General features: G+C 59.3%; 1 protein-coding gene across 1 annotated transcript; it reads right to left on the minus strand.

Annotated features, from left to right (window-relative positions):
* On the minus strand, window positions 1–25,490 carry LOC149865303 (uncharacterized). Its single transcript, XM_090041289.1, has 15 exons — window positions 25,275–25,490; window positions 24,285–24,437; window positions 22,209–22,307; window positions 21,687–21,993; window positions 20,467–20,609; window positions 18,202–18,309; window positions 17,396–17,702; window positions 16,187–16,329; window positions 13,924–14,031; window positions 13,322–13,696; window positions 10,354–10,776; window positions 9,792–10,103; window positions 9,335–9,667; window positions 8,061–8,366; window positions 1–1,522 (listed from the first exon to the last, which is right to left on the minus strand). Exons 2-15 carry the CDS (start codon window positions 24,358–24,360, stop codon window positions 1,488–1,490), a joined length of 3,075 nt encoding a protein of 1,024 aa, XP_089897415.1. The 5' UTR covers window positions 24,361–24,437; window positions 25,275–25,490; the 3' UTR covers window positions 1–1,487.
* Window positions 25,491–25,880: the final 390 nt, after the last annotated feature.

The following is a 25,880-nucleotide window of genomic DNA, read 5'->3' on the forward strand; positions in this document are numbered from 1 at the left end:
CCTACCCTGGTGGTGGATATGTAGGGAGCTGCCACTATGGCACCGAGTGCCAGCCTTCCTGGGCACCATTGGGGAGGGCTGCCAAGGGGCCAGCAGCTGTGAAAGGAGACAATGTCTAGGGGACTCGGCTCCCCCCTTGGTCACAATGTGCAGTATCCAGCAAAGAGAGGAGCAGGGGATTCAAATGGGCCACACTAGAGAAGGAGGTGGACCAGAGCCAGTGAGTCTCAGCACTGCCACCTTTATTGTGGCAGCCCAGAAGCCGCCCCTTTGTACAGATAGGGAGAGAAAGCGCCCCCAGCCCTGGGCTCCCTGCCCAGGCCCACTGCACAGACCATGGCTGGGGGAAGGACAGTAGGAGCAGCCATCCCCACTGGAGGCCTGGGAATGACCCAGGGACAGCCAAGATGCTCGGCCTTGTGCCCCAGCCCCAGCCAGATCCCCCTGCCCAGCCCAGCCCAGCCGTGGCGTTTCCCAGGTGGGTGCGAGATCCAACCCTGCCTCTGTCCTCAGGCAACACCTCCCTCCTCAGCTCTCGGAGGCTCTGGTGGACTCTGAATGGCCTCGAAAAGAAGAGGCATGAGGCTGTGACTTGTCATCCAGGGCCTGCAGTCCATTTGCCTGGAAAACCCAGAGCCTCTGGGCTTCCCCATGAGCCAGGCAGGGCGGTAGGCTGCATCCAGCTGCCAGAGCACAGTGGGGGAGTGCAGGTGTCAGGCTGAAGCCTGCTGCTGGGACATGGGGTCTTGGGATGGGAAAAGAGATCAGGGCTGGTCTGTGCACAGGAGTGTGCCCGGACAGCTCTGTGGAAGAAATCAAACTTCGCGTTGTGGTTGAATCAGAACTGACAGAGCCAGCTTTTCTTTATTTAGGGCTATACTGTGATCACAGGGAGGATTCCCTACAGCAAGGGGAATCACTCACTTGTCTGTTTCAAAGGATTTCTCGCACTCTCTAAGTTTACAAGCATATTTATACTTAAGACAGAGAAAGAGGAAAAAAAATACAACCTTGGACAGTAACTCACTGATCGTTAACACACACACAGACATACAGGCTGTTTACTTAAATGAGAGTGAAACACTGTGCTTATAGAAATAGTTATCAGTTTCTGGTTTCTCAGAGAGAAAAATAAACTTAACATCCATACACGGTAATATATCATAGACAAAAACAAGGCATGCAGAATTCGTTATCTCAGAATATTTAACTGAAATAACCAGTATCAACACTTCTGGTCTCTGTCTGTTTTTCCAGTCATATAGGTCAGAAAACCAACTCAATTACTCCTACTCCTCACGCTCTGTGACTCGGGCATGATGGGAACCCGCGTTACCCAGGGGCCTTTGGGCTCAGAGTACTTCGTGCCTTCCCCTGCCTGCCCGGGGGTGACCAGAGGAGACATGCCCAGGACTTGCTGCAGCCCCTGGGTGTCACCACCGCAGCCTCACCCCACGTTGCTCTGTCTGTGGCGGCCTCCTCTCTCCTCAGTTCCTGGAGGCTCTGGAGGGCTCGGATGGATCTAGAAGACAAGCGACAAAGTTTGCCAATGACACTAATCTGCGGGGAAGTGCAGCCATGCATCAGGGCAGGCTGACGATCCAGGCAGGCCTGGACAGATGAGTTGGATGGGTGGGCCACAACCAGATGCTGTTCAAGACTGCGAAGTGTAACGTGCTCCATGGGGGGAGGGAAAATCCACAACAGACTTACAGGCTCGGTGGTGCTGCGCTAGCTAGCACCATGCCCAACAGGGACCTGGGGGTCATAAATGACTGACACAGGAATGTGAGCCACCAGTGTGATGCTACAGTCAGCAGAGCCAGCAATACACTGCATGCATCAACCAGTGCATCTCAAGCAAAATTAAGAAGTTATTCTCCTGCTCTTTGTGGCATGGGTGAGACCCCAGCTGGAGGACAGCATCCAGTTCTGGGCGCCGCACTTCAGGAAGGATGTGGAGAAGTTTACAGAGTCCAGACAAGAGCCACTCATATGATCAGAAGCATGAAGAGCAGGCCATACAAGGAAAGGCTGACAGATACAGGACTGTTGAGCCCAGGAAAGAGAAGACTTCAGGGGGATTGGTGGCAGCTTGCAAATATATCAGGGGAGAGCAACAGGGGCTAGGCGAACAATTATGCACCAAAGCGCCGCAGGGGAAAACTGGAAACAACGGTCATAAACTCCTAGAACAAGGTTTCAGCCTGGATATAAGGAGAAACTTCTTCACGGTTCATAGTTTCATAGTTTCTAGGGTTGGAAGGTGTGGCAGAAAGCCACCTTGTTTCTCCCCAAAATCTCTGCCCTGTGACACTGTGACTAAAATCTCTGAGCTGCAACCATTTGATTAGGGTGGGCCCTGCACACAGGGGACCGCACCCTCCACCTGTCTCTTCAGGTAACCTGAGCTGGCTGCAGTCCTGAGGGAGGGGGAACCTGCTCCCTCTGCCCACGGGACTGGCATCAGCCACCTGGGTGCGGGGCATCTACCTGGGGGGCTGGGATCACGTGATGCATCTCAAATTGGTTGGCCAACAGCCAGCTGGGGCTGACCTCCACTGGACCAGGTGAATGAGGTCACGGGGGCTGTATAAGTCAGGATGGGCGAGGAGGCGGTCTCTTCGGCCATGAGGTGAGGCTGGAGCCATGAGGGGGGGACTCAGAGGAGCATAAACATCTGAAAGGGCCCTCTCCCCAAAAAACTCATGAACCGGGAACAGCCAGATGCTAGAAAGGATCTCACCAGCCTCTGGATGAAGCGTGTGAGTGAGCTACTCGAGATCTGGGTAGATATCTAGCTGGCAGTAACTCAGATGTGTGATCAAAAGGCTACCTCAGCCACACCGTTTGCTCTTCAGGATTTCTAGGATATTGCTCAACCCTGTACCCTAGTTTCCCCTACCCCCTGTAATCAATAAACTTCTCCTTTGTGACCAGTGTGGGAGACTTATTGAGGGGTGGGTCTAAATTATGCCTGAGAGACCCCTTAGGTCTACGGACTAAGGGGGACTTTACTTTTTGCCCCCGGACTTGGGGAAGTGCCCCAAGTGCCTGTACCGGGTCGAGTACCCGTAGGACGTTAGGCCTGTGTTTCCCTGAAGACACAGGGCCAGGAGTGAGTCCATTCTCGGGGTGGTGCTGGCACATTACCCCCAGGCTAGCGAGGGTGCTCCAGGAAGGGGTCGGGCCGGACGTGAGGCGCCCCCAGGGAGGCACTCGGAGCCTGGCAGGCGGTCAGGCGCAGGGAGGTGGGCGGCTCAACGCAGGAGTGCCCCCTACTGGCCCGCCACAGAAGAGACCTGAGCAGATCATCTAGTCCGACCCCCTCCCATGGCAGGAAAGAGTAGTGGGGTCAAATGACCCCAGCAAGATGTTCATCTAACCTCCTCTTAACGACCCCCAGGGTAGGAGCCTGCACCACTTCTCTTGGAAGTTGGTCCCAGACCCTAGCCGCCCTGACTGTGAAGTAGCGCTTCCTGATATCTAACCTAAACCTACCCCCTGCCAGCTTGTGACCGTTATTCCTGGTCACTCCTGGTGGTGCTCGGGGGAACAGGGACTCCCCCAGTGCCTGCTGGTCCCCCCTGACTAGTTTGTAACAGGCCACAAGATCCCCCCTCAGCCTTCCCTTTTGGAGGCTAAACAGGTTCAGGTCCTGTTGCCTCCCCTCGTACAGCCTGCCCTGCTGCCTCCCGATCATGCGAGTGGCCTCGTCTGGACCCTCTCCATGCTGTCCACATCCCTCCTGAAGTGCGGCGCCCAGACCTGGATGCAGTCCTCCAGCTGCGGCCTGACCAGTGCCGCACAGAGGGGGAGGATCACCTCCCTGGACCTGCTCGAGGTGCATCTGTGGATGCAGGACAAGGTGCGGTCGGCCTTCCTGACTGCGTCCCCACACTGCCGGCCCATGTTCATCTTGGAGTCAGTGATGACCCCCAGATCCTTTTCTGCCTCTGCCCTGCCGAGAAGGGAGTTCCCCAGCCTGTAGGTATGGTGCCAGTTCTTCCTCCCCAGGTGCAGCACCTTGCACTTCTCTGTGCTGAATCCCATCCTATTCTCATCTGCCCACCCCTGTAACCTGTCTAGGTCTGATTGCACCCTGTTCCTCCCTTCCAGCATGCCCACGTCCCCCCACATCTTAGTGTCATCAGAACAGGATGCTTTTTACCCCCTTGTCCAAATCACTGATGAAGATGTTGAACAGTGCGGGCCCGAGGACCGAGCCCTGAGGGACCCCACTGCCCACATCCCTCCAGGTCGAACATGACCCATCCACCACCACCCTCTGGGTGCGGCCCTCCAGCCAGTTGGCAACCCATTTGACTCTGTGGGTGTCGACACCACAGCCCCCAGTTTCTTAATGACAACAGGGTGAGAGACAGTGTCAAAAGCCTTCCGGAAGTCCAGAAAGACTACATCCACAGCAACCCCTGCGTCTAAAGATTTGGTGACCTGATCGTAAAAGGCCACCAGGTTGCTCTGACAAGACCTGCCACTGATGAACCCATGTTGGTTGCCCCTAAGCATGCAGTCCCCTGCTGGCCCCTCCTGGATGTGTGCCACCATAATTTTCTCAAACAGCTCGCCTAGGATCGAGGTAAGACTAACCAGCCTATAGTTTCCCGGGTCCTCCTTCCTGCCTTTTTTGAAGATGGGGACCATGCTGGCCCTCTTCCACTCCTCTGGCACCACACCAGGGCACCACGAGTTCTCGTAAAGCTGTGCCAGGGGTGCTGCAATGACCTCAGCCAGTTCCTTTAGAACTCTAGGGCGGAGATCGTCCAGGCCGGCTGACTTGAATATGTCCAGCCCCTCCAGAAGCTCCCTAACTAAATCCTCACTAACCCGTGGCCCAGGTGTGCCTCCCCCAGGGCCTATGGGAGGCCCAGCAGGGAGGTGGCTGTTCTGGTCACTACTTAGGAAGACGGAGGCAAAGAAATCATTAAACATGTTAGCTTTGCTGTCCGGTGTGACGACCAAATTTCCCAACGCGTGCTGCAAGGGCCCCACATTAACCAGGACCTTCTTTTTACCCCCTACATATTTAAAAAAGGACTTAATCTGGGAAGCTAGTCCCAGTTCCATCTCTGCCTTGGCCTTCCTAACTACCCGCCTACATCCCTGAGCAACTACAGAATAGCCCTCCCTGGTGATGACCCCTTCTTTCCATTGGGTGTAAGCCTCCTTTTTAGCAAGGAGACATTCCCGGATGCTTTTGGTGAGCCACAGAGGCTTGTGTGTGCTCCCCTCCCCGCCGGGACCTCAGCGCTTCTCCAACTATCCTCCTTAGCTCGTTGAAGTCTGCCCTCCTAAAATCTAGGGCTGCTGCCTTACTGCCGGCCTTGGCCACCTTGCACTGGATGGTGAATCCCAGCAGGCGATGATCCCTGTCGCCCAGGTGGTCGAGCACCGGCAGCCCCCACACCAGGTCGTCACCCATGGCAGCACCAGGTCCAACAAGGCGTCTCCCCGGTGGGACTGTGCACCCCCTGGGTTAGATGGAGGTCCTGCACTCTGGCCAAGAACCGACGTGAGCGGTCAGACCTGGCTGACTGCTCTTCCCAGCAGTTGTCCGGGAAGTTCAGGTCCCCCATGACTACCACATCCCTAGCCTTCACTACTTCTGTGAGCTGACCCAAGAATTCCTGGTCAAGCTCCTCTCCCTGGTTGGGAGGTCTGTAGTAGACCCCCACTGTTAAGTCTCTTTCCCCTCGACTGCCTTGTACTCTAACCCAAAGCACCTCAGAGTGCCCTTCCCCTGACACCTTGCTAATTAACGAGGATGTGTATTCCTCCTTAATATAGAGTGCCACGCCCCCACCTCTCCTTCCTATCCTGTCCCTCCAGTACAGCCTATAGCCCTTGACATTCACCGCCCAGTCATGCGGTTCATGTGACCAGACTCTGGAATAAACTCCCAGGGTGGTGGTGCAGGCACCTACCATGGAGATTTTCAAAAGGAGACTGGATGCACACCATCCTGGGTTATTTGGCCCCGGTGGTCTTTCCTTCCAGAGCAGGGGGTCATAGAATCATAGAAGTCGGGTCGGAGGGACCTTGTAGATGTTCCAAGTCCGACCGCCCACCTGGGCAGGAGAAAAAAACTGGACTCAAATGAGTCCAGCCAGGTAGGCATCAAGCCTCTTCTTAAAGCCCTCCAGGGTAGGACCAGCACAACTTCCCTTGGAAGTTGGTTCCCCCTCCTACCTGCCCTGACCGGGAAGTAGTTCTTGCAGATGTCTAATCTAAATCTACTCTCTAATAATTTGTGTCCATTGTTGCTTGTCATGCCGGGGGCGCTCGGGGAAACAGTGTCTCCCCCAAACCCTTCTGGTCCCCCCTACTGAGTTTATAGACAGTCACCAGGTCCCACTGATCTCACAAGGTCCCTTCCAGCCCTACACTTCTGTGAACTGAGAAACAAGCCAGTGACTTGCCACCCGGGACACGCGGGTCCTGTCGCCCAGTGGAATTGGAGCCACTGGCCTTCCCTGTCAGCTGATGTGAAGGGGTCTGCACCAAGGGTGGCTGCAACGCCCAGGAGCGCCTTCAGCCCCCATCCGTCTGCCTTCGGGCAGTCCCCTCCTCCCTCGCCCACTGCACGGTGATGTCTTCAGCTCCTACATAACGGGAGGCTGCCCCAGGGTCTCCCGAGCCTGACCTTGCTCTCTTGAGCATGGTGGTCTGTGGTCATTGCCTTACAGGGTAATTACATAGCACCGAGCATCCCTTTAACCCATGGCTGTGCTGCACAGATGATACTCCTTGCTGTTGTCACACACTTCTCCTGGGCTATGGGCTCCCAGCCCCGGTCCCCCGCTCTCTTACGCTATGGGCTCCTTGGCCCCTGGTCTCCATCGGTGACCCGGGTCTTTGCCCCTCTCTCTGGGCCCTGCCCCCACTCATAGGCCAGGTGCGACTCCTGGCCTCCTCTGGCCCCACCACTCTCCAGCTGTGGCCGTCCTTGGCCTTTCGCCTCTCTCTGGGCCCTGGCCCCACTTCTGGGCCAGCGATATCTTAGGGCTCCCTGGCCCTGTTCACACTCAGCGCTCTTGGGCCCCAGACCCCGGGGCTCTCCAATCCTGATGACACACTTCCTTCCCTCTGTGGGCTCTGGGCCCTCTGGCTCCGGGCTCCATCTCTCTATGGGCTCCGTGCTGGCTGGCCCCACTCTCTCCCCTTCTATCAGGCTCTGGCCTCACTCCTTGCTTTGCTCACACTCGCCCTGCTCTGGCCCTTCCACCTCCGCCCGTGACGGGCTTCAGGCCCCAGCCCCGCCTGGGCTCAGTTTCTCTCCCTCTGTGCCCCAGCCTCTCTGTTTCTCTGGCCCCTCTTCCTTTCTTTGGCCAGCTGGGACCTCCTGACCTCCCTTTCGTCCCTGCACAAACCACCAGTGCCTGCCCCAGCCCAGATGCGGTGGCAGGAGCCTACCTGTGAACCTGTGGCTCAGGACCTCCACTTCCTGCAGCTCTCAGAGCTAGACTGCCTGGCCAGCTCAGGGCCTGGGCTTACATGTCTCAAACCCCACCCCTTCTGCTCACGTGACTCCCTAATTGGCCCCTTCCAGACCTGCAGACTGCTTTTGGAGCAGCCCCTTCTCTTAAAGTGACAGGTGTGCCAAACATCCATGACAGCCAGGCAGAGCCACAGGCTGAACCTGCCTGCTGGGGCATGGGTGGTGCAGGGGCCAGGCTGAAGCCTGCTCTGTGGGACATGGAGTCTGCAGCAGGAAAACAGGATCAGAGCTGATGGAGTCGGCCTACGCTCAGGAGTGTCCTCTGACACACACGTCACCACCAGCAACACTGGGCATGACAAGAGTCCGTGTTCCCCTTTGGGCTGAGAGTACTCGGGGCCTTCCCCTGCCTCCAGGAGTGACTGCAGGGGACATTCACAAACCACCCGGAAATCACCTCTGTGCCTGGGAACCATTGGGAAAAGCTCAGCCCAAGGGGGTGTCTGCTCAAACAGAGCCATGTACGTGGTGCAAGGCACAGCAGCTCCTGGTCTTCACCACCCCAGCATCTCCCCATGCTGCCTGGCCCACACACTCATACCTGTGAGCCCAGGACTGGTACTCAACCCTATCATCCTCGGGCCCCGTGGAGGGGGACTGCTGCTGGGACTCCGTGCTGTGGGACTCCCTTTTTGGCACCTGGCTGGGGGTGGGGGTGTGGATCCTGGGGGGGTCTGAGCTCTCCGCGCCTCACGCTCCTTCTTTCTTGCTTTCTTTCCCAGCCAGGCCATCGCCACCTGCTTGGGGAAGGACCCTGATAAAAGGCTCTTCACAGTCACCGGCTGCCCAGGGACCAGGGCCTCTGGCAGGCAGACCTCTCTGAGCCCTGGAGGACGTGGATGGCAGTCTGCAAAGGGTGGGAGCAGCACGTCAGCAAGCAGCCCCTGCCTCTGGTACCAGACACATGCTCACTCACTACCCTGTCTGGACTGAGCCCAACTCCTGGCAGCCTCTGCCGTGGGCTCCTGTCACACACCCAGAGCAGCAACAGGCGCCCCCGGTCCCAGGCAGCCTCCAGGAGGGCCGGGTGTGAGGGGTCAGGCACTGCCATGGAGTCACAGCCCCTCTGGGATGGACTGGGAGACAGGCGGGTCTGCTCCCCTACGGACCCTATTGTTCCTATTGTGGGAAAGGCCTCTGTCTGCTCTTCATGGTCGCCCTCCCCCATCTCTGGCCTGTCCCTTCCCACTGTGACCTGAAGCCCAAAGACACCTTTTCAACAAGTTACTGGTTGTGGCAGTCGTGGCTCCTGCTCCCAGGGCTCCCACCAAGGCACCAGGCTTACCCGCTCCTGCCCTTGGTCACAGGAGGAGGGAGCAAGGCAGAGCTCAGGTTGTGGCATCGCTCTGAGGGGAGCAGGGTCTTCAGAGATTCATGTTACCAGGGGCTGGAAGGGACCTCGCAGACCACTGAGCCCAGCCCCCCCTCTCTAGGCAGAAAGAGAATTGGGGTCAAGTGACCCCAGGGGGGTGACTGTCCAGTCTCCTCTTGAAAACCTCCAGGACAGGTGACTGCACCGCCTCTGAAGGGAGTTTATTCCACAGTCTGGACACCTTGACTGGGAAGGGTTTTTTCCCGTATTCAACCTCAAGCAGCCTTCCAGTTTATATCCATTGGTCTGGGTCTTCCCCAAGGGTGCCGTAGTGAACAGCTGGGGGTCAGGCAGGGCCCTGGAGTCACAATCCCTCTCAGCTGGGTTGGGTGATAGGTGGGTCTGCTCCCCTTTGGACCCACGATGAACAGAACCAAAGCAGGGTCCATGACCAGATCCTTACCCTGCAACTGCCACCGGGCCTGTCCCATCCCAGCACTTACTACTGCTCCTCTCGATGGGGGTCTCCAGGGCGAGGTGTCCCACGCGGCAGATGTACTCTGCCCCCTTCTCCTTGGCAGTCAAGAGGACGAGTCTGGTCTCCTGCTGGAAGCTCTTCCCATCCCGTGCCAGGACGGCCGTGCCAGGCTCCACCCTCCACTCAGCCGAGTCCCGCAGGATCACAGCAGTGGGCTCCCCCTTGCCCTTCCGCAGCCAGGTCACGCTCAGCTCCCCCGGGAAATGCCTCGCGATGCAGCAGCTCATGGTGACTCCCTTCCCCTTGGCCACTGACTCGGTCCGGGAGATATCGGACACGTCCGGGGGCCGCAGGAGCCCTGGGGAAGGGAAGAGGCAGAGGCAGGGACAGGCCCCGTCAGGGGAGCCGCGGCCCCTCACACCCCACCCAGGCCCAACACCCCTGCAGCGGGGCTGGGACCCCCGGACACGGCCCCTCCTCACCCGCGGCCCTCAGGCTGAGCTCTCTCTCGCTCGGGGGCTCTCCAGGGCCGTGCTGGACGCACACTCGCACGCGCAGCTCCGGCCGGGTCAGGCTCCGGCTGGGCACTCTCCAGACGCTCATCGCGGTGAACGTGCCGTCCGCGTTCTTGTCTATCTGCGCGGGGTCTGCCCCCCAGCTCCCGGCCCCGTCCCAGCCCCACTGGATCGGGGGCACCTCCCGGGGGTAGAAGTTGTGGAGCTGGACAGCGAACGGCACCTTGTCGCGGGGGTCCCACTCAGGCCACACCTGGATCTCCGACACCTGCGGCCGGGCTGGGGAGACAGCGGGGGGGTTAGCTCGAGGATCGCTGAGACCTCACTTTGGGGAGACGGGTACTTGGGCCTCCTAGACACCTGGTTGCTGTGGGGAGGTGCTCTGAGGTCTGGGTGAGGTCTTTTGTCCCAGCTCACGTGGCAGCTCCAGTGCCCTGGCAGGTGCTGACCCATCCCCAGGCCCATCTCTCCCTCACAGAATCAGGCCCTGGCTGCGCCCGGAGGTGGCATCGGGGCGCTGGGCACTCACCCCACACCCGGATCTCCGGGGACACCCGCTCCTCTCTGATCTGTTTGCCCTCGTGGAGGAAGATGCACCGGACCCGCGCCCCTTCGTCCTGCACCGTGGGGGTGAAGGTCAGGGAGGACGTGAGGCGGGTCCCAGCTCTCTCCTCCGTCACTCCCCAGCCCGGGGGGAGGGCGGGGATCAGCGGCTGGTGCTCGGGGCTCTCTTGGTCCCCAGCACTCTCCAGCACCATCCTGTCCTCGCTGTGGATCCTCTCCCACGTTATGGCCACGTCCTCGGGGAACGTCCCCTCCATGGAGCAGCGCAGGGTCACCTCCTGGCCCAGCAGGCACCGCTCTGGCACCTGCACCTCTGAGACGGAGTAGGAGACTGCCCAGCCTGGGGGTCTGAGCACAGGAGATCTGAGAGGAGCTGGCCCCAGATCATCTGAAAGACATCAGTCTGAGGTGAGTGTTGGGTCCTGGGGAGGTGAATCCTGCCCTGGGTGGGGTACACCTGTTGCAGGAAAGGCCTCTCCACCGCCCATCTATTGTTTGGGGTCCCCCAGTGCCGTGTTATTGCTCAGAGTTACATGTGTGCCATGGGGAGCCCTATATGATAGAGGGGGTTGGCCTGGGTACACTCCTTGCCGCCAGGTGTTGCTCTGGCTGGAGCTGTGCACTGCTGGGCAGTGGGGCCTGTGCTGGCCATGACGACCCCACGGGCCCCCACCTCCTGCTGCTGTTGCTGGTGTTGGTGGTGGTGGAGAAAGGGGCTGTGCACCGTGGGAGGAATGTGTGGGGGCAATATGTACCCCCACCCTCCCCCATACCCCACGAACTCCATACCCTGTCCCCATAACCCCCCCACATATGCACGCAGCCTGCAACGTATCCTATGCTCCCCTACACAGCCAGATCCCCTCACAACAACCCGACACTTCCCTCACCCCCGCCATACATGCACCCCACATGCTTCCTCCCACACAATGTACAAGAGGAAGACATTATTTTTGAGCTAGGATGATATGACGGTGGGCGGGGGGCAGTGATACGCTGGTGCCTTGCCCCTGCCCATTCTCCCTCCCCCATTCCCAAGCCACAGCTCCCCCAGCCTTACTACTGCCCCGCACTCCTGACCCATAGATCCCAGCCCTGCCAGAGCCCCTCACTCCTACACAGCAGGAGGTGGGTGTCTGTGCCTGCTAAAGGCTGAGGGACCTGGGACTCTTGAGCCTGAAGAAGAGAAGGCTGCAAGGGAACTTGGTAGCAGCTCACTGCTACATCAGAAGTGTACATCTAGGGTTCAGTGAACAACTGTTCATCAGGACATGGGGAAAACTTGGAGTAATGGTCCCAAAGTCCTGGAAGATTGTTTCAGGCTTGTTTCAGGCTCAACGTTAGGAAAACTATTTCACAACTAGGGTGTCCAGACTGTGACCAATACTCCTAGTTTTCCCCAAGGGTGCCTGGTGAACAGGAGCCCTGGTAAACATTGTATCCCCTATTTCTTCCTGCCCGCCCCCCGATGGGTTTGTAGGTGGCCACAAGATCACATCTCAGCCTCCTCTAGTGAAGCCTGAAGAGGTTCAGGTCTCCCAATTGGTCCACATAGGGTTTTTTCTGTAGGCCTTTAACCAGACAAGTGGCCTCCTCTGAACTCTCTCCTGGCCAGCCACATCCCTCCTGAAGTGCAGCGCCCAAAACTGGACGCAGTACTCCAGCTGTGGCCTGACCAATGCCGCAGAGGGGAAGTATCACCTCCCGAGATCTGCTTGTGATGCATCTATGTATGCAAGAAAGGGTGTGGTTAGCTTTACTTATTACCTCCTTACACTGGTGACTCATCTTCATTTCGGAGTTGACTACGACTCTGAGATCCCTTTCCGCAGTTGTACTACTCAGTGTGGTCCCTCCCAGGCTGTAAGAGTGTTGACGACTCCTCCTCCCCAGGGGCAGCACATGACACGTTTGTCAAACTGCATCCCATTCTGTTTGGCCTATTTCTCCAGCCTGTCCAAATCAGCCTGGATTCGCTCCCTGCCATCTAGTTTGTGTACTTCCCCCCATAATTTGGTGTCATCAGCAAACTTGGACAGGGTGCCTTCTACTCCCTCGTCCAAGTCATGATGAAGATATTAAACAGTACCAGCCCCAGGACAGAGCCTCAGGGGACTCCACTGCCCACATTTCTCCAGGTAGAAACCAACGTGACCAAGACCACTCTCTCGGTGTGACCCATAAGCCAATTTTCCACCCACCACACTGTGTAATAATTTACATTGCAACTGTTTAGATTATTTATAAGAATTGGGTGTGACACTGTGTCAAATATCATTTTAGAAACTAAGAAAATAACATACGACTCTATTCCTTCATGCCCCTCACCCCCAAGCTGCAGCCGTCCCAGCCCTGCTCGTGCCCCTCACTTCTGACCTGCAGACCCCTGCCCCGCCCCACTCCTGCCCCTGTGAGCACAGGCACCGGCCCCGGTGCCACCAGACCAGCCACATAGCTCCCTGTTGCCCTGAAGGGCCCCCCTGCCCCTTCTCACACTGGAGGGGCAATGCCTCTCCCACCCTGCTACAGCCCCTGACCTGCCCCCCCCCCCACAGACACACACATACACTTTCCCTGCACAGATTGACCTGCATCCACTTGTTGGGCTCTTCCACCTCCTGCCTGGCTACTTGCTGGCCCCCCGTGTGTGAGACCTGGCCCCAGCCCCAAGCAGGCCCTTGCTAGGGCTGGGGGAGACAGTTACACAGTTATCCTGAGGGGCTGTCCGGTTCTCACTTTGGGGAGGTGGGTGTTTGTGCCTGCTAAGCAGCTGCCTGGGGTCTGGAGGTGCTGTGAGTCCTTCCTTCCACCCCTGCACACTAGGCAGCTCCAAGGACCCAGCAGCTGCTGACCTATCCCCAGGCTCATGTCTTCATTACAGCAACGGGTGCTGGCTGCACCTGCATGTGGTAGCAGGGGTGCTGGGTACTCACCACAGACCCCGATCTCCAGGGACACTCGCTCCCCTATGGCCTGTTTGGCCACTTGGAGGAGGACATACTGGACCCATGCCCCGTTGCCTTGCACGATGGGTGTAAAGGTCAGAGAGGACATGAGGTGGTTCCCAGATCTCTCCTCTGTCACTCTCCATCCCTGAGGAAGAATGGGTAAGAGTGTCTGATGCTCGGGGCTCTCTTGGTCTTCAGTGCTCTCAGGAACTGTCCTGTCCTTGCTCTGGACCCTTTCGCATGCCATGGCGACTTTCTCGGGGGACGTCCCCTCCATGGAGCAGTGCAGGGTCACCTCCTGGCCTGGACAGAACTGCTCTGATCCTTGTACCTCTGTGATGGCGTAGGAGGCTGCCCAGCCTGGGGGCCAGACCACACAACAAACAGGACATGTCACCAGGGATTATCTGGGTGACCCCTCTAGTCCTAGCTGGGTGCTGGAACCTGAGGAAGTGAATCCTGCCCCAGGATGGGAAAGGCCTTTTGCAGGCAAGGCCTCTCCACCGCCCAGGTAGATTGCTGCCCACCTTCCACCCTCTCTGGCCCAGCCTCCCTTGTTTTGGCCCTGCAGCCAAATGGCAACTCACCACTCCTCTTCTTCCGGTAGTAAAGGGCTGCGACAGTCATGCCTACTGCTCCTGTCACAATCCCCAAGACAGCTCTGGTCCAAGTGCTGGTGTGAGTAAATGTTGCACCTGGTAGGAGGAGGGCAGAACAAGGCAGAGCTCAGCTAGCAGCCCCGCTCTGAGGTGAAAGCGGGGTTTTACTTTAGAGCCCCAAGCCAGCCCCCACCCAGGATCCCAGGTAGCTGCAGGGGTAGGGCAGCCACAGCCCTCATCCCCCCTGCTTCTACCTCTGGTGCATGGCTTGGCCTCCTTTGTGTTAGCTCTGCTCTTGAACCCAGCACCCCGGCCTGCTCAGCACAGCTGCTCATCCCACTCTGTCCCATTCCGACAGAGCACAGAGGCAAATATAAGTGGGCAGAACTGTGTGTCCGCCATACCACATCCACATCCATGTCCACATCCATGTCCTTGGGGGAGAAATCCCTGCCCCCTCCGCGCCCCCCAACCTACGACACTAGCTGCAGGTCTCTGTGGCCACATGAGGTTGTATTAGTTGTTGGGTTCTTTTGTGTTGCAAGGGATGGGTTTTGTTCTGGCAGGGGAAGGGTTAAGGCATGGGCGGGCAGGATATGGCCCATGGGCCAGATACAGCCCACCAGGCAATTTAATTCAGCCTGCAGGCACCCACCAATTCACTGGACCCACCCAGCCCACAGCCCTCGCTCCCACCCTGGTGAGGCAGTGCCCAGCCCAGCCCGGATGCGGCTTCTACGCAGGGTGCTGCTGCCACTGCTACAGCTGCTGGGGACCTGCTCGGCTCCCCTGGCTCCAGTGCCGCCTCCTGTTCCTGCTGTGGTGCTCACTCTGGGCAGCGGATAGGGAAGTGGGGGGGCGAAGGAGACATGCAGCTGGGCAGGGGCAGGGAGTGTGGGGCTGTGGCTGGTGGAGCACAGAGGCAATGCCCAAGGGGGGCGGGAGTGTGAACAATGGGTGGCCAAGGTGTGGGCGCAAGGGAGTTTGGCGGAGTGTGGGCACACCACAAAAAACTCCCCCCATGGTGCACAGGAACAGCAGCAGGTGGGAACATTCAGGGCATTTGTAGCCCATGCACGTGCTGCCCCCCAGCAGTGAGTGGCTCTGGCCTCAATAGCATGGGGCTCCCCGTGGTGCATGTGAAGTTCCTCCACTCGTGTGACACCAGTTGCCTTCCCCAGCCCCTGCCACACAGGTCCTTGGATCCACTGGGAAGCAGAGACTGGGCTCCCTGCCACTTCCAGCAAAGTCCCAGGTCCTGCACATATTGGCTGAGAATGGGGAAGGCAGTGGGGGGACCCTGCCTGGACGGACCCTCCCCCATCCATCGTTCGGGGTCGCGCCGGTGGCGCATTATTGCTGAGAGTTACATGTCTGCCACAGGGAGCCCCACGTGATAAAGGGGTTGGCCTGGGTATGCTCCTCGCCACCAGGTGTAGCTCTGGCTGGAGCTGTGCACAGCATGGCAGCACCTGTGCAGGCCACGAGGGCCTCCATGGCCCCCACCTGCTGCTGCTGCTGGTGGCGGCAGGGGCTGTTCAGCATGGGGGGAAGGTGTCGGGGGTCCCCACAACCCCACTCTCCCCCACAGCCCACTAACCCCACACCCTGGCCCCACAACCTCCCACATATGCACACACCCTATGCCCCCCACACACAGCCACAGCCCCTCACAACAACCCCACACTCCCCTCACACCCCACCATACCTACACACCCCACACACTCCCCCACACACAATGTACAAGACTAAGACTTCATATCTGGGCAATGATACAATCACTTTTATACATACTACATGATGCCAACACAAATCATGACAACAGTATGTTTTTGCACTAAAATTAAAACGTGACAGTAGGCGTTTGACTTTTAGTGTATGACTCGTGTCTTTTCTGGTTCCAAGATGGCGACTCCCCCTCCCAAAAGGAGTACTTCTGGGGAGAAGGGGAGAGATGCCTGGTGGCAAAAGGGTTAGGCGCAGGACTTTGCAAGATGGCAGTCAGGGGGCGGGGCATCTGTGAAAAGGTGGGACTACCCTTGCATCCCTAGAAAGCTCACCAAAATTGGATGGGCCTCCTGGGTGACCAGGGAAAAGCCGTTCTCTGAAAACATGGGACTGTTGGGAGTTTTCTGTTGCACACCTATTCATGTCACAGCACAATGGCTGTTTCTGCACTGGGGCTGAACACGGCCACCACAGCCCGGCCCGGCCACCCCTCACCCCAGCAGAGCTGGGGGTCGGCACTTACCTTCTGTGCTCCTGAAGAGGGGAGGTGGGAACCAGCCCCTGTGAGACGAGGCCCAGGTGCCCACCCATCCTGCTACGGTCACCATCAGCACTCCTTTGAGGCCAGCATGTATCCTTGGGCCGTCCCTTTGTGCTTTCACTTTCCTGGTGTCACAGGGAGGGGTTGGGAGAAGGACCAAGGTTAGGATTACCATATTTCCAATTTGGCAAAAAAAGAACACCTGCTGTGCAGGGTTAGGGGGGGATATGACAGTGGAGGGACAGTGATACGCTGGTGCCCTGCCCCTGCCCAACCTGCTGCCCCTCACTCCCAAGCCACAGCCCCACCACCCTACTATTGACCCTCACTCCTGACCATAGATCCCAGGCCTGCCAGTGCCCTTCACTCCCAAACAGCAGGACCCTGCCCCCATGAGCCATGCTGGTGCCTCTCACTCCAAACCCACACCCCTGCCCCCAACTACCAACCCGCAGCCCTCTGGTGCTGCCAGTGCCCCAAACCTCTGGCATACAGTCCCACACCGTGCCGGTTCCCCTCACTCCCAAGCTTCAGCCCTCCCAGCCCTGCTCGTGCCCCTCACTTCTGACCTGCAGCCCACTGCTCCCCCCACCACTGCCCCTGTGAGCACAGGCATCGGCCCCGGTGCCACCAGACCAGCCACATAGCTCCCTGCTGCCTGGAAGGGCCCCCCCCACCCCTTCTCACACTGGAGGAGAAATGCCTCTCCCACCCTGCTACAGCCCCTGACCTGCCTCCCCACCACACACACACATACACTTTCCCTGCACAGATTGACCTGCATCCACTTGTTGGGCTGCTCGCACCTCCTGCCTGGCTACTTGCTGGCCCCCCGTGTGTGACCCCTAGCCTCAGCCCCAGGCAGGTCTTTGCTAGACCTGGGGGAGACAGCTACACAGTTATCTTGAGGGGCTGTCGAGATCTCACTTTGGGGAGGTGGGTGTTTGTGCCTGCTAAGCAGCTGGCTGGGTTCAGGAGGTGCTGTGAGGCCTTCCCTCTGCCCCTGCACACTTGGCAACTCCAAGCCCCTGGCAGGAGCTGACTGATCTCCAGGCGCATCTCTTCTTTGCAGCAGCAGGCCCTGGCTGCAGCCGGAGGTGGTATCAGGGTGCTGGGCACTCACCCCGCACCCAGATGTCCAGGGAAACTGGTGCCTCTCTGAATTGTTCGGCCACTTGGAGAAAGACATACCAGACTTGCGCCCTGTTGTTCTGCACCGTGGGGGTGAAGGTCGTGTAGGACGTGATGCGGGTCCCAGGTATCTCCTCCGTCACTCTCCAGTGCTGAGGGAGGGCGGGGATCAGTGTCTGGTGCTCAGGGCTCTCTTGGTCTTCAGTGCTCTCAGGAACTGTCCTGTCCTCGCTGTGGACCCTTTCACATGTCATGGCGATGTTCTCGGGAGACGTCCCCTCCATGGAGCAGTGCAGGGTCACCTCCTGGCCTGGACGGCACTGCTCTGATCCTTGTACCTCTGTGAGGGAGTAGGAGGCTGCCCAGCCTGGGGGCCAGACCACACAACACACAGGACATGTCACCAGGGATTATCTGGGAAACACCTCCAGTCTGAGCTGGGTGCTGTAAACTGAGGAAGTAAATCGAACGGTCACAAGCTCCTGCAAGACCGTTTCAGGCTGGACATAAGGAAGAATTTCTTTACTGTCCAAGCCCCCAAGGTCTGGAACAGTCTGCCAGCGGAGGTGGTTCAAGCACCTACGTTGAACACCTTCAAGAGTAAATTGGATGCTTATCTTGCTGGGATCCTATGACCCCAGCTGACTTCCTGCCCTTTGAGCAGGGGGCTGGACTCGATGATCTCCCGAGGTCCCTTCCAGCCCTAATGTCTATGAAATCTATGAAATCTATGAAATCCTGCCCCAGCATGGGAAAGGCCTTTTGCAGGCAAGGCCTCTCCACCGCCCGGGTAGATTGCTGCCCACTTTCCACCCTCCCTGGCCCAGCCTCCCTTGTTTTGGCCCTGCAGCCAAATGGCATCTCACCACTCCTCTTCTTCCGGTAGTAAAGGGCTGCAACAGTCATGCCTACTGCTCCTGTCACAATCCCCAAGACAGCTCTGGTCCAAGTGCTGGTGTGAGTAAATGTTGCACCTGGTAGGAGGAGGGCAGAACAAGGCAGAGCTCAGCTAGCAGCCCCGCTCTGAGGTGAAAGCGGGGTTTTACTTTAGAGCCCCAAGCCAGCCCCCACCCAGGATCCCAGGTAGCTGCAGGGGTAGGGCAGCCACAGCCCTCATCCCCCCTGCTTCTACCTCTGGTGCATGGCTTGGCCTCCTTTGTGTTAGCTCTGCTCTTGAACCCAGCACCCCGGCCTGCTCAGCACAGCTGCTCATCCCACTCTGTCCCATTCCGACAGAGCACAGAGGCAAATATAAGTGGGCAGAACTGTGTGTCCGCCATACCACGTCCACATCCATGTCCACATCCATGTCCTTGGGGGAGAAATCCCTGCCCCCTCCGCGCCCCCCCACCTACGACACTAGCTGCAGGTCTCTGTGGCCACATGAGGTTGTATTAGTTGTTGGGTTCTTTTGTGTTGCAAGGGATGGGTTTTGTTCTGGCAGGGGAAGGGTTAAGGCATGGGCGGGCAGGATATGGCCCATGGGCCAGATACAGCCCACCAGGCAATTTAATTCAGCCTGCAGGCACCCACCAATTCACTGTACCCACCCAGCCCACAGCCCTCGCTCCCACCCTGGTGAGGCAGTGCCCAGCTCAGCCCGGATGTGGCCTCTACGCAGGGGCGCTGCTGCCACTGCTACAGCTGCTGGGGACCTGCTCGGCTCCCCTGGCTCCAGTGCCGCCTCCTGTTCCTGCTGTGGTGCTCACTCAGGGCAGCGGATAGGGAAGTGGTGGAGCGAAGGGGACATGCAGCTGGGCAGGGGCAGGGAGTGTGGGGCTGTGGCTGGTGGAGCACAGAGCCAATGCCCAAGGGGGGTGGGAGTGTGAACAATGGGTGGCCAAGGTGTGGGCGCAAGGGAGTTTGGGGGAGTGTGGGCACACCACAAAAAACTCCCCCCATGGTGCACAGGAACAGCAGCAGGTGGGAACATTCAGGGCATTTGTAGCCCATGCACGTGCTGCCCCCCAGCAGTGAGTGGCTCTGGCTCGATAGCATGGGGCTCCCCGTGGTGCATGTGAAGTTCCTCCACTCGTGTGACACCAGTTGCCTTCCCCAGCCCCTGCCACACAGGTCCTTGGATCCACTGGGAAGCAGAGACTGGGCTCCCTGCCACTTCCAGCAAAGTCCCAGGTCCTGCACATATTGGCTGAGAATGGGGAAGGCAGTGGGGGGACCCTGCCTGGACGGACCCTCCCCCATCCATCGTTTGGGGTCGCGCCGGTGGCGCATTATTGCTGGGAGTTACATGTCTGCCACAGGGAGCCCCACGTGATAAAGGGGTTGGCCTGGGTATGCTCCTCGCCACCAGGTGTAGCTCTGGCTGGAGCTGTGCACAGCATGGCAGCACCTGTGCAGGCCACGAGGGCCTCCATGGCCCCCACCTGCTGCTGCTGCTGGTGGCGGCAGGGGCTGTTCAGCATGGGGGGAAGGTGTCGGGGGTCCCCACAACCCCACTCTCCCCCACAGCCCACTAACCCCACACCCTGGCCCCACAACCTCCCACATATGCACACACCCTATGCCCCCCACACACAGCCACAGCCCCTCACAACAACCCCACACTCCCCTCACACCCCACCATACCTACACACCCCACACACTCCCCCACACACAATGTACAAGACTAAGACTTCATATCTGGGCAATAATACAAACACTTTTGTACATACTACATGATGCCAACACAAATCATGACAACAGTATGTTTTTGCACTAAAATTAAAACATGTGACAGTAGGCGTTTGACTTTTAGTGTATGACTCGTGTCTTTTCTGGTTCCAAGATGGCGATTCCCCCTCCCAAAAGGAGTACTTCTGGGGAGAAGGGGAGAGATGCCTGGTGGCAAAAGGGTTAGGCGCAGGACTTCACAAGATGGCAGTCAGGGGGTGGGGTATCTGTGAAGAGGTGGGACTACCCTTGCATCCCTAGAAAGCTCACCAAAATTGGATGGGCCTCCTGGGTGACCAGGGAAAAGCCGTTCTCTGAAAACATGGGACTGTTGGGAGTTTTCTGTTGCACACCTATTCATGTCACAGCACAATGGCTGTTTCTGCACTGGGGCTGAACACGGCCACCACAGCCCGGCCCGGCCACCCCTCACCCCAGCAGAGCTGGGGGTCGGCACTTACCTTCCGTGCTCCTGAAGAGGGGAGGTGGGAACCAGCCCCTGTGAGACGAGGCCCAGGTGCCCACCCATCCTGCTACGGTCACCATCAGCACTCCTTCGAGGCCAGCATGGATCCTTGGGCCGTCCCTTTGTGCTTTCACTTTCCTGGTGTCACAGGGAGGGGTTGGGAGAAGGACCAAGGTTAGGATTACCATATTTCCAATTTGGCAAAAAAAGAACACCTGCTGTGCAGGGTTAGGGGGGGATATGACAGTGGAGGGACAGTGATACGCTGGTGCCCTGCCCCTGCCCAACCTGCTGCCCCTCACTCCCAAGCCACAGCCCCACCGCCCTACTATTGACCCTCACTCCTGACCATAGATCCCAGGCCTGCCAGTGCCCTTCACTCCCAAACAGCAGGACCCTGCCCCCATGAGCCATGCTGGTGCCTCTCACTCCAAACCCACACCCCTGCCCCCAACTACCAACCCGCAGCCCTCTGGTGCTGCCAGTGCCCCAAACCTCTGGCATACAGTCCCACACCGTGCCGGTTCCCCTCACTCCCAAGCTTCAGCCCTCCCAGCCCTGCTGATGCCCCTCACTTCTGACCTGCAGCCCACTGCTCCCCCCACCACTGCCCCTGTGAGCACAGGCATCGGCCCCGGTACCACCAGACCAGCCACATAGCTCCCTGCTGCCCGGAAGGGCCCCCCCCACCCCTTCTCACACTGGAGGAGAAATGCCTCTCCCACCCTGCTACAGCCCCTGACCTGCCTCCCCACCACACACACACATACACTTTCCCTGCACAGATTGACCTGCATCCACTTGTTGGGCTGCTCGCATCTCCTGCCTGGCTACTTGCTGGCCCCCCGTGTGCGAGCCCTAGCCTCAGCCCCGGCCCCAGCCCCAAGCAGTTCCTTGCTAGACCTGGGGGAGACAGCTACACAGTTATCTTGAGGGGCTGTCGAGATCTCACTTTGGGGAGGTGGGTGTTTGTGCCTGCTAAGCAGCTGGCTGGGGTCAGGAGGTGCTGTGAGGCCTTCCCTCTGCCCCTGCACACTTGGCAACTACAAGGCCCTGGCAGGTGCTGGCCTATCCCAGGCCCATCTCTTCTTCGCAGCAGCAGGCCCTGGCTGCAGCCGGAGGTGGTATCAGGGTGCTGGGCACTCACCCCGCACCCAGGTGCCCAGGGACACTGGTGCCTCTCTGACCTGTTTGGCCGCTGGGAGAAAGACATACCAGACTCGCACCCTGTCGTCCTGCACCGTGGGGGTGAAGGTCAGAGCGGATGTGAGGCGGGTCCCAGCTCTCTCCTCTGTCACTGTCCAGCCCGGGGGGAGGGTGGGCAACAGCGGCTGGTGCTCGGGGCTCTCTTGGTCTCCAGCGCTCTCCGGCACCGTCCTGTCCTCACTGTGGATCCTCCTCCATGTCGCGGTCATGTTGTCGGGGAACGTCCCCTCCATGGAGCAGCGCAGGGTCACCTCCTGGCCCAGCAGGCACTGCTTTGATTCCTGATCCTCTGTTACTGAGTAGGAGACTGCCCAGCCTGGGGGCCAGAGCACAGAAGACACAGGACGAGTCCTCCCAGGATCATTTGAAAGACACTAGTCTGTGCTGGGTGCTGGGAACTGAGGAGGTGAATCCTACCCTGGGATGAGGCAGGCCTGTTGCAAGAAAGGGCCCTCCACCCCCGGGGTACCCTCCTCTGGGTCTTCCCCTCCTGTTGTGGCCCTGCAGCCCAATGGCATATTCCCACTCTACCTTTGCTCTTCTTCTTCCAGAAGGAAAAGGCTGCAACTGTCAAGGCTCCTGCTCCTATCACCAATGCAACTTGGATCCGAGCACTTGTGCGATTCAGTGCTGTACACGGTAGCAGGAGGAGAGACCAAGGCAGAGTTCAGCTGGCAGCACTGCTCTGAGGTGAAAGCAGGGTTTCACTTGAAACCCCCAAGCCAGACCCAGCTAGGATCCTGGGCAGCTGCAGAGGCAGAGCACAGGCACAGCCCTCATCCCCTCGGCTTCCACCTCTGGTGCATGGCCTGGCCTCCCCTGTGGCAGGTTGTGGTTTTGAACCTAGCACTCTGGCCTGCCTGGCTTGGCTGCTCATCCCAGTCTGCTCCGTACTCAGCAGAGCATGGGTGCAGATTGAGGTGGCTGGAACCGTGTCTCATCCACACCACATCCATTCCCACCCTACCCCCACCTCCGTGGCACAGGGAGCAGGTCTCTGTCTCTGTTAGGATTGTATGCTTGTATTGGTTGTTGGGATGTTTTATGTTGCAAGGGTGTCTGTGGATGGGCTTTGCCCTGGCAGGCTAACCGTTAATGCAGGGGTGGGCAGAATATGCCCCATGGACTGGATACAGCCCACCGTGCAATTTCATCCGGCCCATGGGCACCCACCAATTACCTGTACCCGCCGAGCCCATGTGCCTCAGTCCTACCCTCATGGGGAAGGGCACGGCTCAGCCTGGAGGCAGCTTCCAGGAGGGGCTGCTGCAGCCCCTGGGGACCGGCTTGTCTTCCCCTCATATCCCTAGTGCTGTGCTTGCTCTGGGCAGCAGCTGGGGAAGGGGTGAGGGAGGGGAGCCGCAGCTGGGCAGGGGCAGGGGCAGGGAGCATGAGGCTGTGGCTAGTGGGTGCGTGGAGCCCATGCCCGAGGGGGCAGGAGTACAGAGCTCATGGGGGCAGGGTGTGGGTGTGAGGGACGATGGGGTGTGCGGGGACTCCCCACACACTCCCCCACGGTGCACAGTTGCTGCCACTGGTACCAGCAGCAGCAGGCAGGAAGGCTCAGGGTGTTTGGGGCCCATGCAGGCACTGCCACCATACACACACACAATGTATGACAGTAAGACTTCATATCTGAACTTTGATGCAATCACCTTTATACAGTCTACATGATGAAAAGACAAATGACAAAAATATTTTTGTAATAAAATAAAAATATGTTACAGTAGGTGTTTGACTTTCAGTAATGCCAACTGTCAGGAAACCATCATGAGATTCAGGATTTCAAAGTTGAAATAACTGGGAGTCGATCCCCCAATCTAACCCTCAGATCTTTGGATTTTCTGAACTGGTAAGTGGAGGGAAAGGGGTGGGGGGAGAAGGAAGGGGTGAGGGGGGATATTGAGGCCCCTATGGTGAAGGAGGGTGTAGGGCAGGGGTGAATGGGACCCCGGGGCTGGGTTATATTGTCCAGAGACATGGTGGGGGGGGTGGCTCCCTGCAGCAGCGCACACCCCCGGGGAAGGCATGGGGGGCTACCCGCTATGTGCCCCACTGCCTTTGCCCCAGGAGCTCAGCTGTGCAATGCCATTGCTCCCTCCCCGGGGTCCTAACCCTACACACCCACCCACAAGCCCCCACACCTTCACAAATAACTCCCCCATGCACACACTTCAAAAACAGCATCTCATGATTTACATGCCAAGCTCTTGATTTTTAAAGAGTTCATCTCATGATATTTGGCAACGCTGGACTTCCAGTCTATGACTTGTTTTTTCCTCTGGTTCCGAGATGGCAAGGGGAGGAACGTCCGGTTGGCAAAGGTCAGGTATTAGGTGCACGACTTCTAGTCCCAAAGATGGCGACCAGGAGGCGGGGCATCTGTCAAGGGGCGGAGCTAGTCTTGCTGCCCCAGACAGCTGACTGAAACTGGATGGGCAGCCTGGATGACCAGGGAGAGGCCGTTCTCTGCAAGCATGGGGCCCCCGGGAGTTTTCTGTTGCAGACCTTTGGTGCTGCAGCACCCGGCTGCACCCGGGCCAAACGCAGCCAGCCTAGCCCGGCCTACCTACTCGTACCCCGGCACAGCAGGGGGTCGGCACTTACCTGGGCAGCGGAGAGGCAGGAGCAGGGCCCTGAGGCGCCAGGCCCAGGCGCTCATCCATCCCACTGCAGTCGCCATCAGCTTTCCTGGGAGGCCACCGTGGATCCCTAGGCAGTCACCTTCTGCTTTCGCCGTCCCGGTGTCACAGGGAGGGGCTGAGAGAAGGGGCCAAGGACTTAAGTGGCTCTCCAGCTGAAATAATTGCCTGCCTCTGGGTTAGTGGCTGGGTTGCAGAGGGGCTGGGGGTGGCCTGGCTCCTTGCACTCTGCCTTCCAGGTGGGCTGGAAGGATCCCTTTTCCTGGAAGCTGGCGGGGGGGCAGGAAGGAGCTCCAGGGCAGGGGCCACCTGCATCCTGTGCTGCCCCGGAGTGGACACGGAGTGGACACGGCCGGTGGGGACTGCAGCCAGGGCAGGATCTGGCTGCAGAGACGTGGGGATCCCTGCCTGCCCCAGGGCAGCTGTGGGCTGTGACGCCAGCCCTGGCCAGGGCTGCGGGAGCAGTGACAGGACAGGTGTGTTTGAGACCTTTAAGTTGCACTGTCCTCCTCAGTCTCTGGTCATGGTTTCCTTAAGTCTTAAGGTTGTGGGGAGGTGGCGTATCCTAAATCTACCCATTTTGTAATGGAGGGTCTTGCCTCACGGGGACTTTGTACTTCTATGCCCTTGGCCGTGAACCTGGGATCCCATCACACCATGAGAGGCCGGGCCTCGGTGCCAGTAGGGGAGACGCTGGGTGGGTGAGTGGGGCAGGTGCCAGCAGCACTTTCGCTCCCCTGGGTTGTGGTAGTTACTACGGTGCCCCAGATCCCTCCCTTATGGGCCTCCTGGGTGAGCAGGGAGAGGCTGTTCTCCGGAAACGTGAGGCCCCCGGGAGTCTCCTGTTGCAGACATAGTCATGTCGCAGCACCCGGCTCCCCTGCACCGGGGCTGGACACGGGCAGCCCAGCCCGGCCCTGCCCCCGCGCCCCAGCAGAGCAGGGGTCGCACTCACCCGCTGCCCCCAGGACGAGCAGAGGCCGGAGCAGGCCCCCGGGGCGGGGGGGCCCAGCCTCCGTCTGTCTGGCCTGCCGCGGCGTCACTCTCCCTTGCTGCGAGGCAGCCGGGCTCCCTGGGCCGCCCCTTGTGCTTCCCTCCCCGCGGGGCGGGCAGGGGCTGGGAGCAGCGCAGGGTGCAGCGCAGTGCGTAGGTGTGTCTGTGCCCGGCTGCGCCCTGGGGAGCAGGGGTTATACGGCTGGTCTTGTGAGGGGCTGGGCGCCGAGGGCTGCGTGTGGCCTGGCCCCAGGCCCTGCCCCTGCGGCGGTGGCCGTGCGGCGGGAGCCGGGGCACGGGGCGCGGGGGGGGCTGCGCGGGGGAGCGGAGCCGGGGTGCCCGGGCCGGGCGGGTGCTGCGGGAGCCCGGGGCAGAGGAGGGAGGCCCTGCCAGGGCCGGGGTGCGGGGTGAGTCGGGACGGCCAGGAGAGGGGCGTGGGGACCCGACCCGGCCCCGGGGTTTCCCCTGGTGCTAGGGCCGCGAGGGGTGCTGGTCTTGGGCCGGACGGGACGGCGGGCTGCGGCCAGAGGCGCGGGGTGGAGGCCGCAAGACAGGCGGGGAGCGCCCC

Source organism: Crocodylus siamensis, chromosome 4 (genome assembly GCF_052110815.1).
Source record: "Crocodylus siamensis isolate JL-2025a chromosome 4, ASM5211081v1, whole genome shotgun sequence".
NCBI classification, from domain to species: Eukaryota; Metazoa; Chordata; order Crocodylia; family Crocodylidae; genus Crocodylus; species Crocodylus siamensis.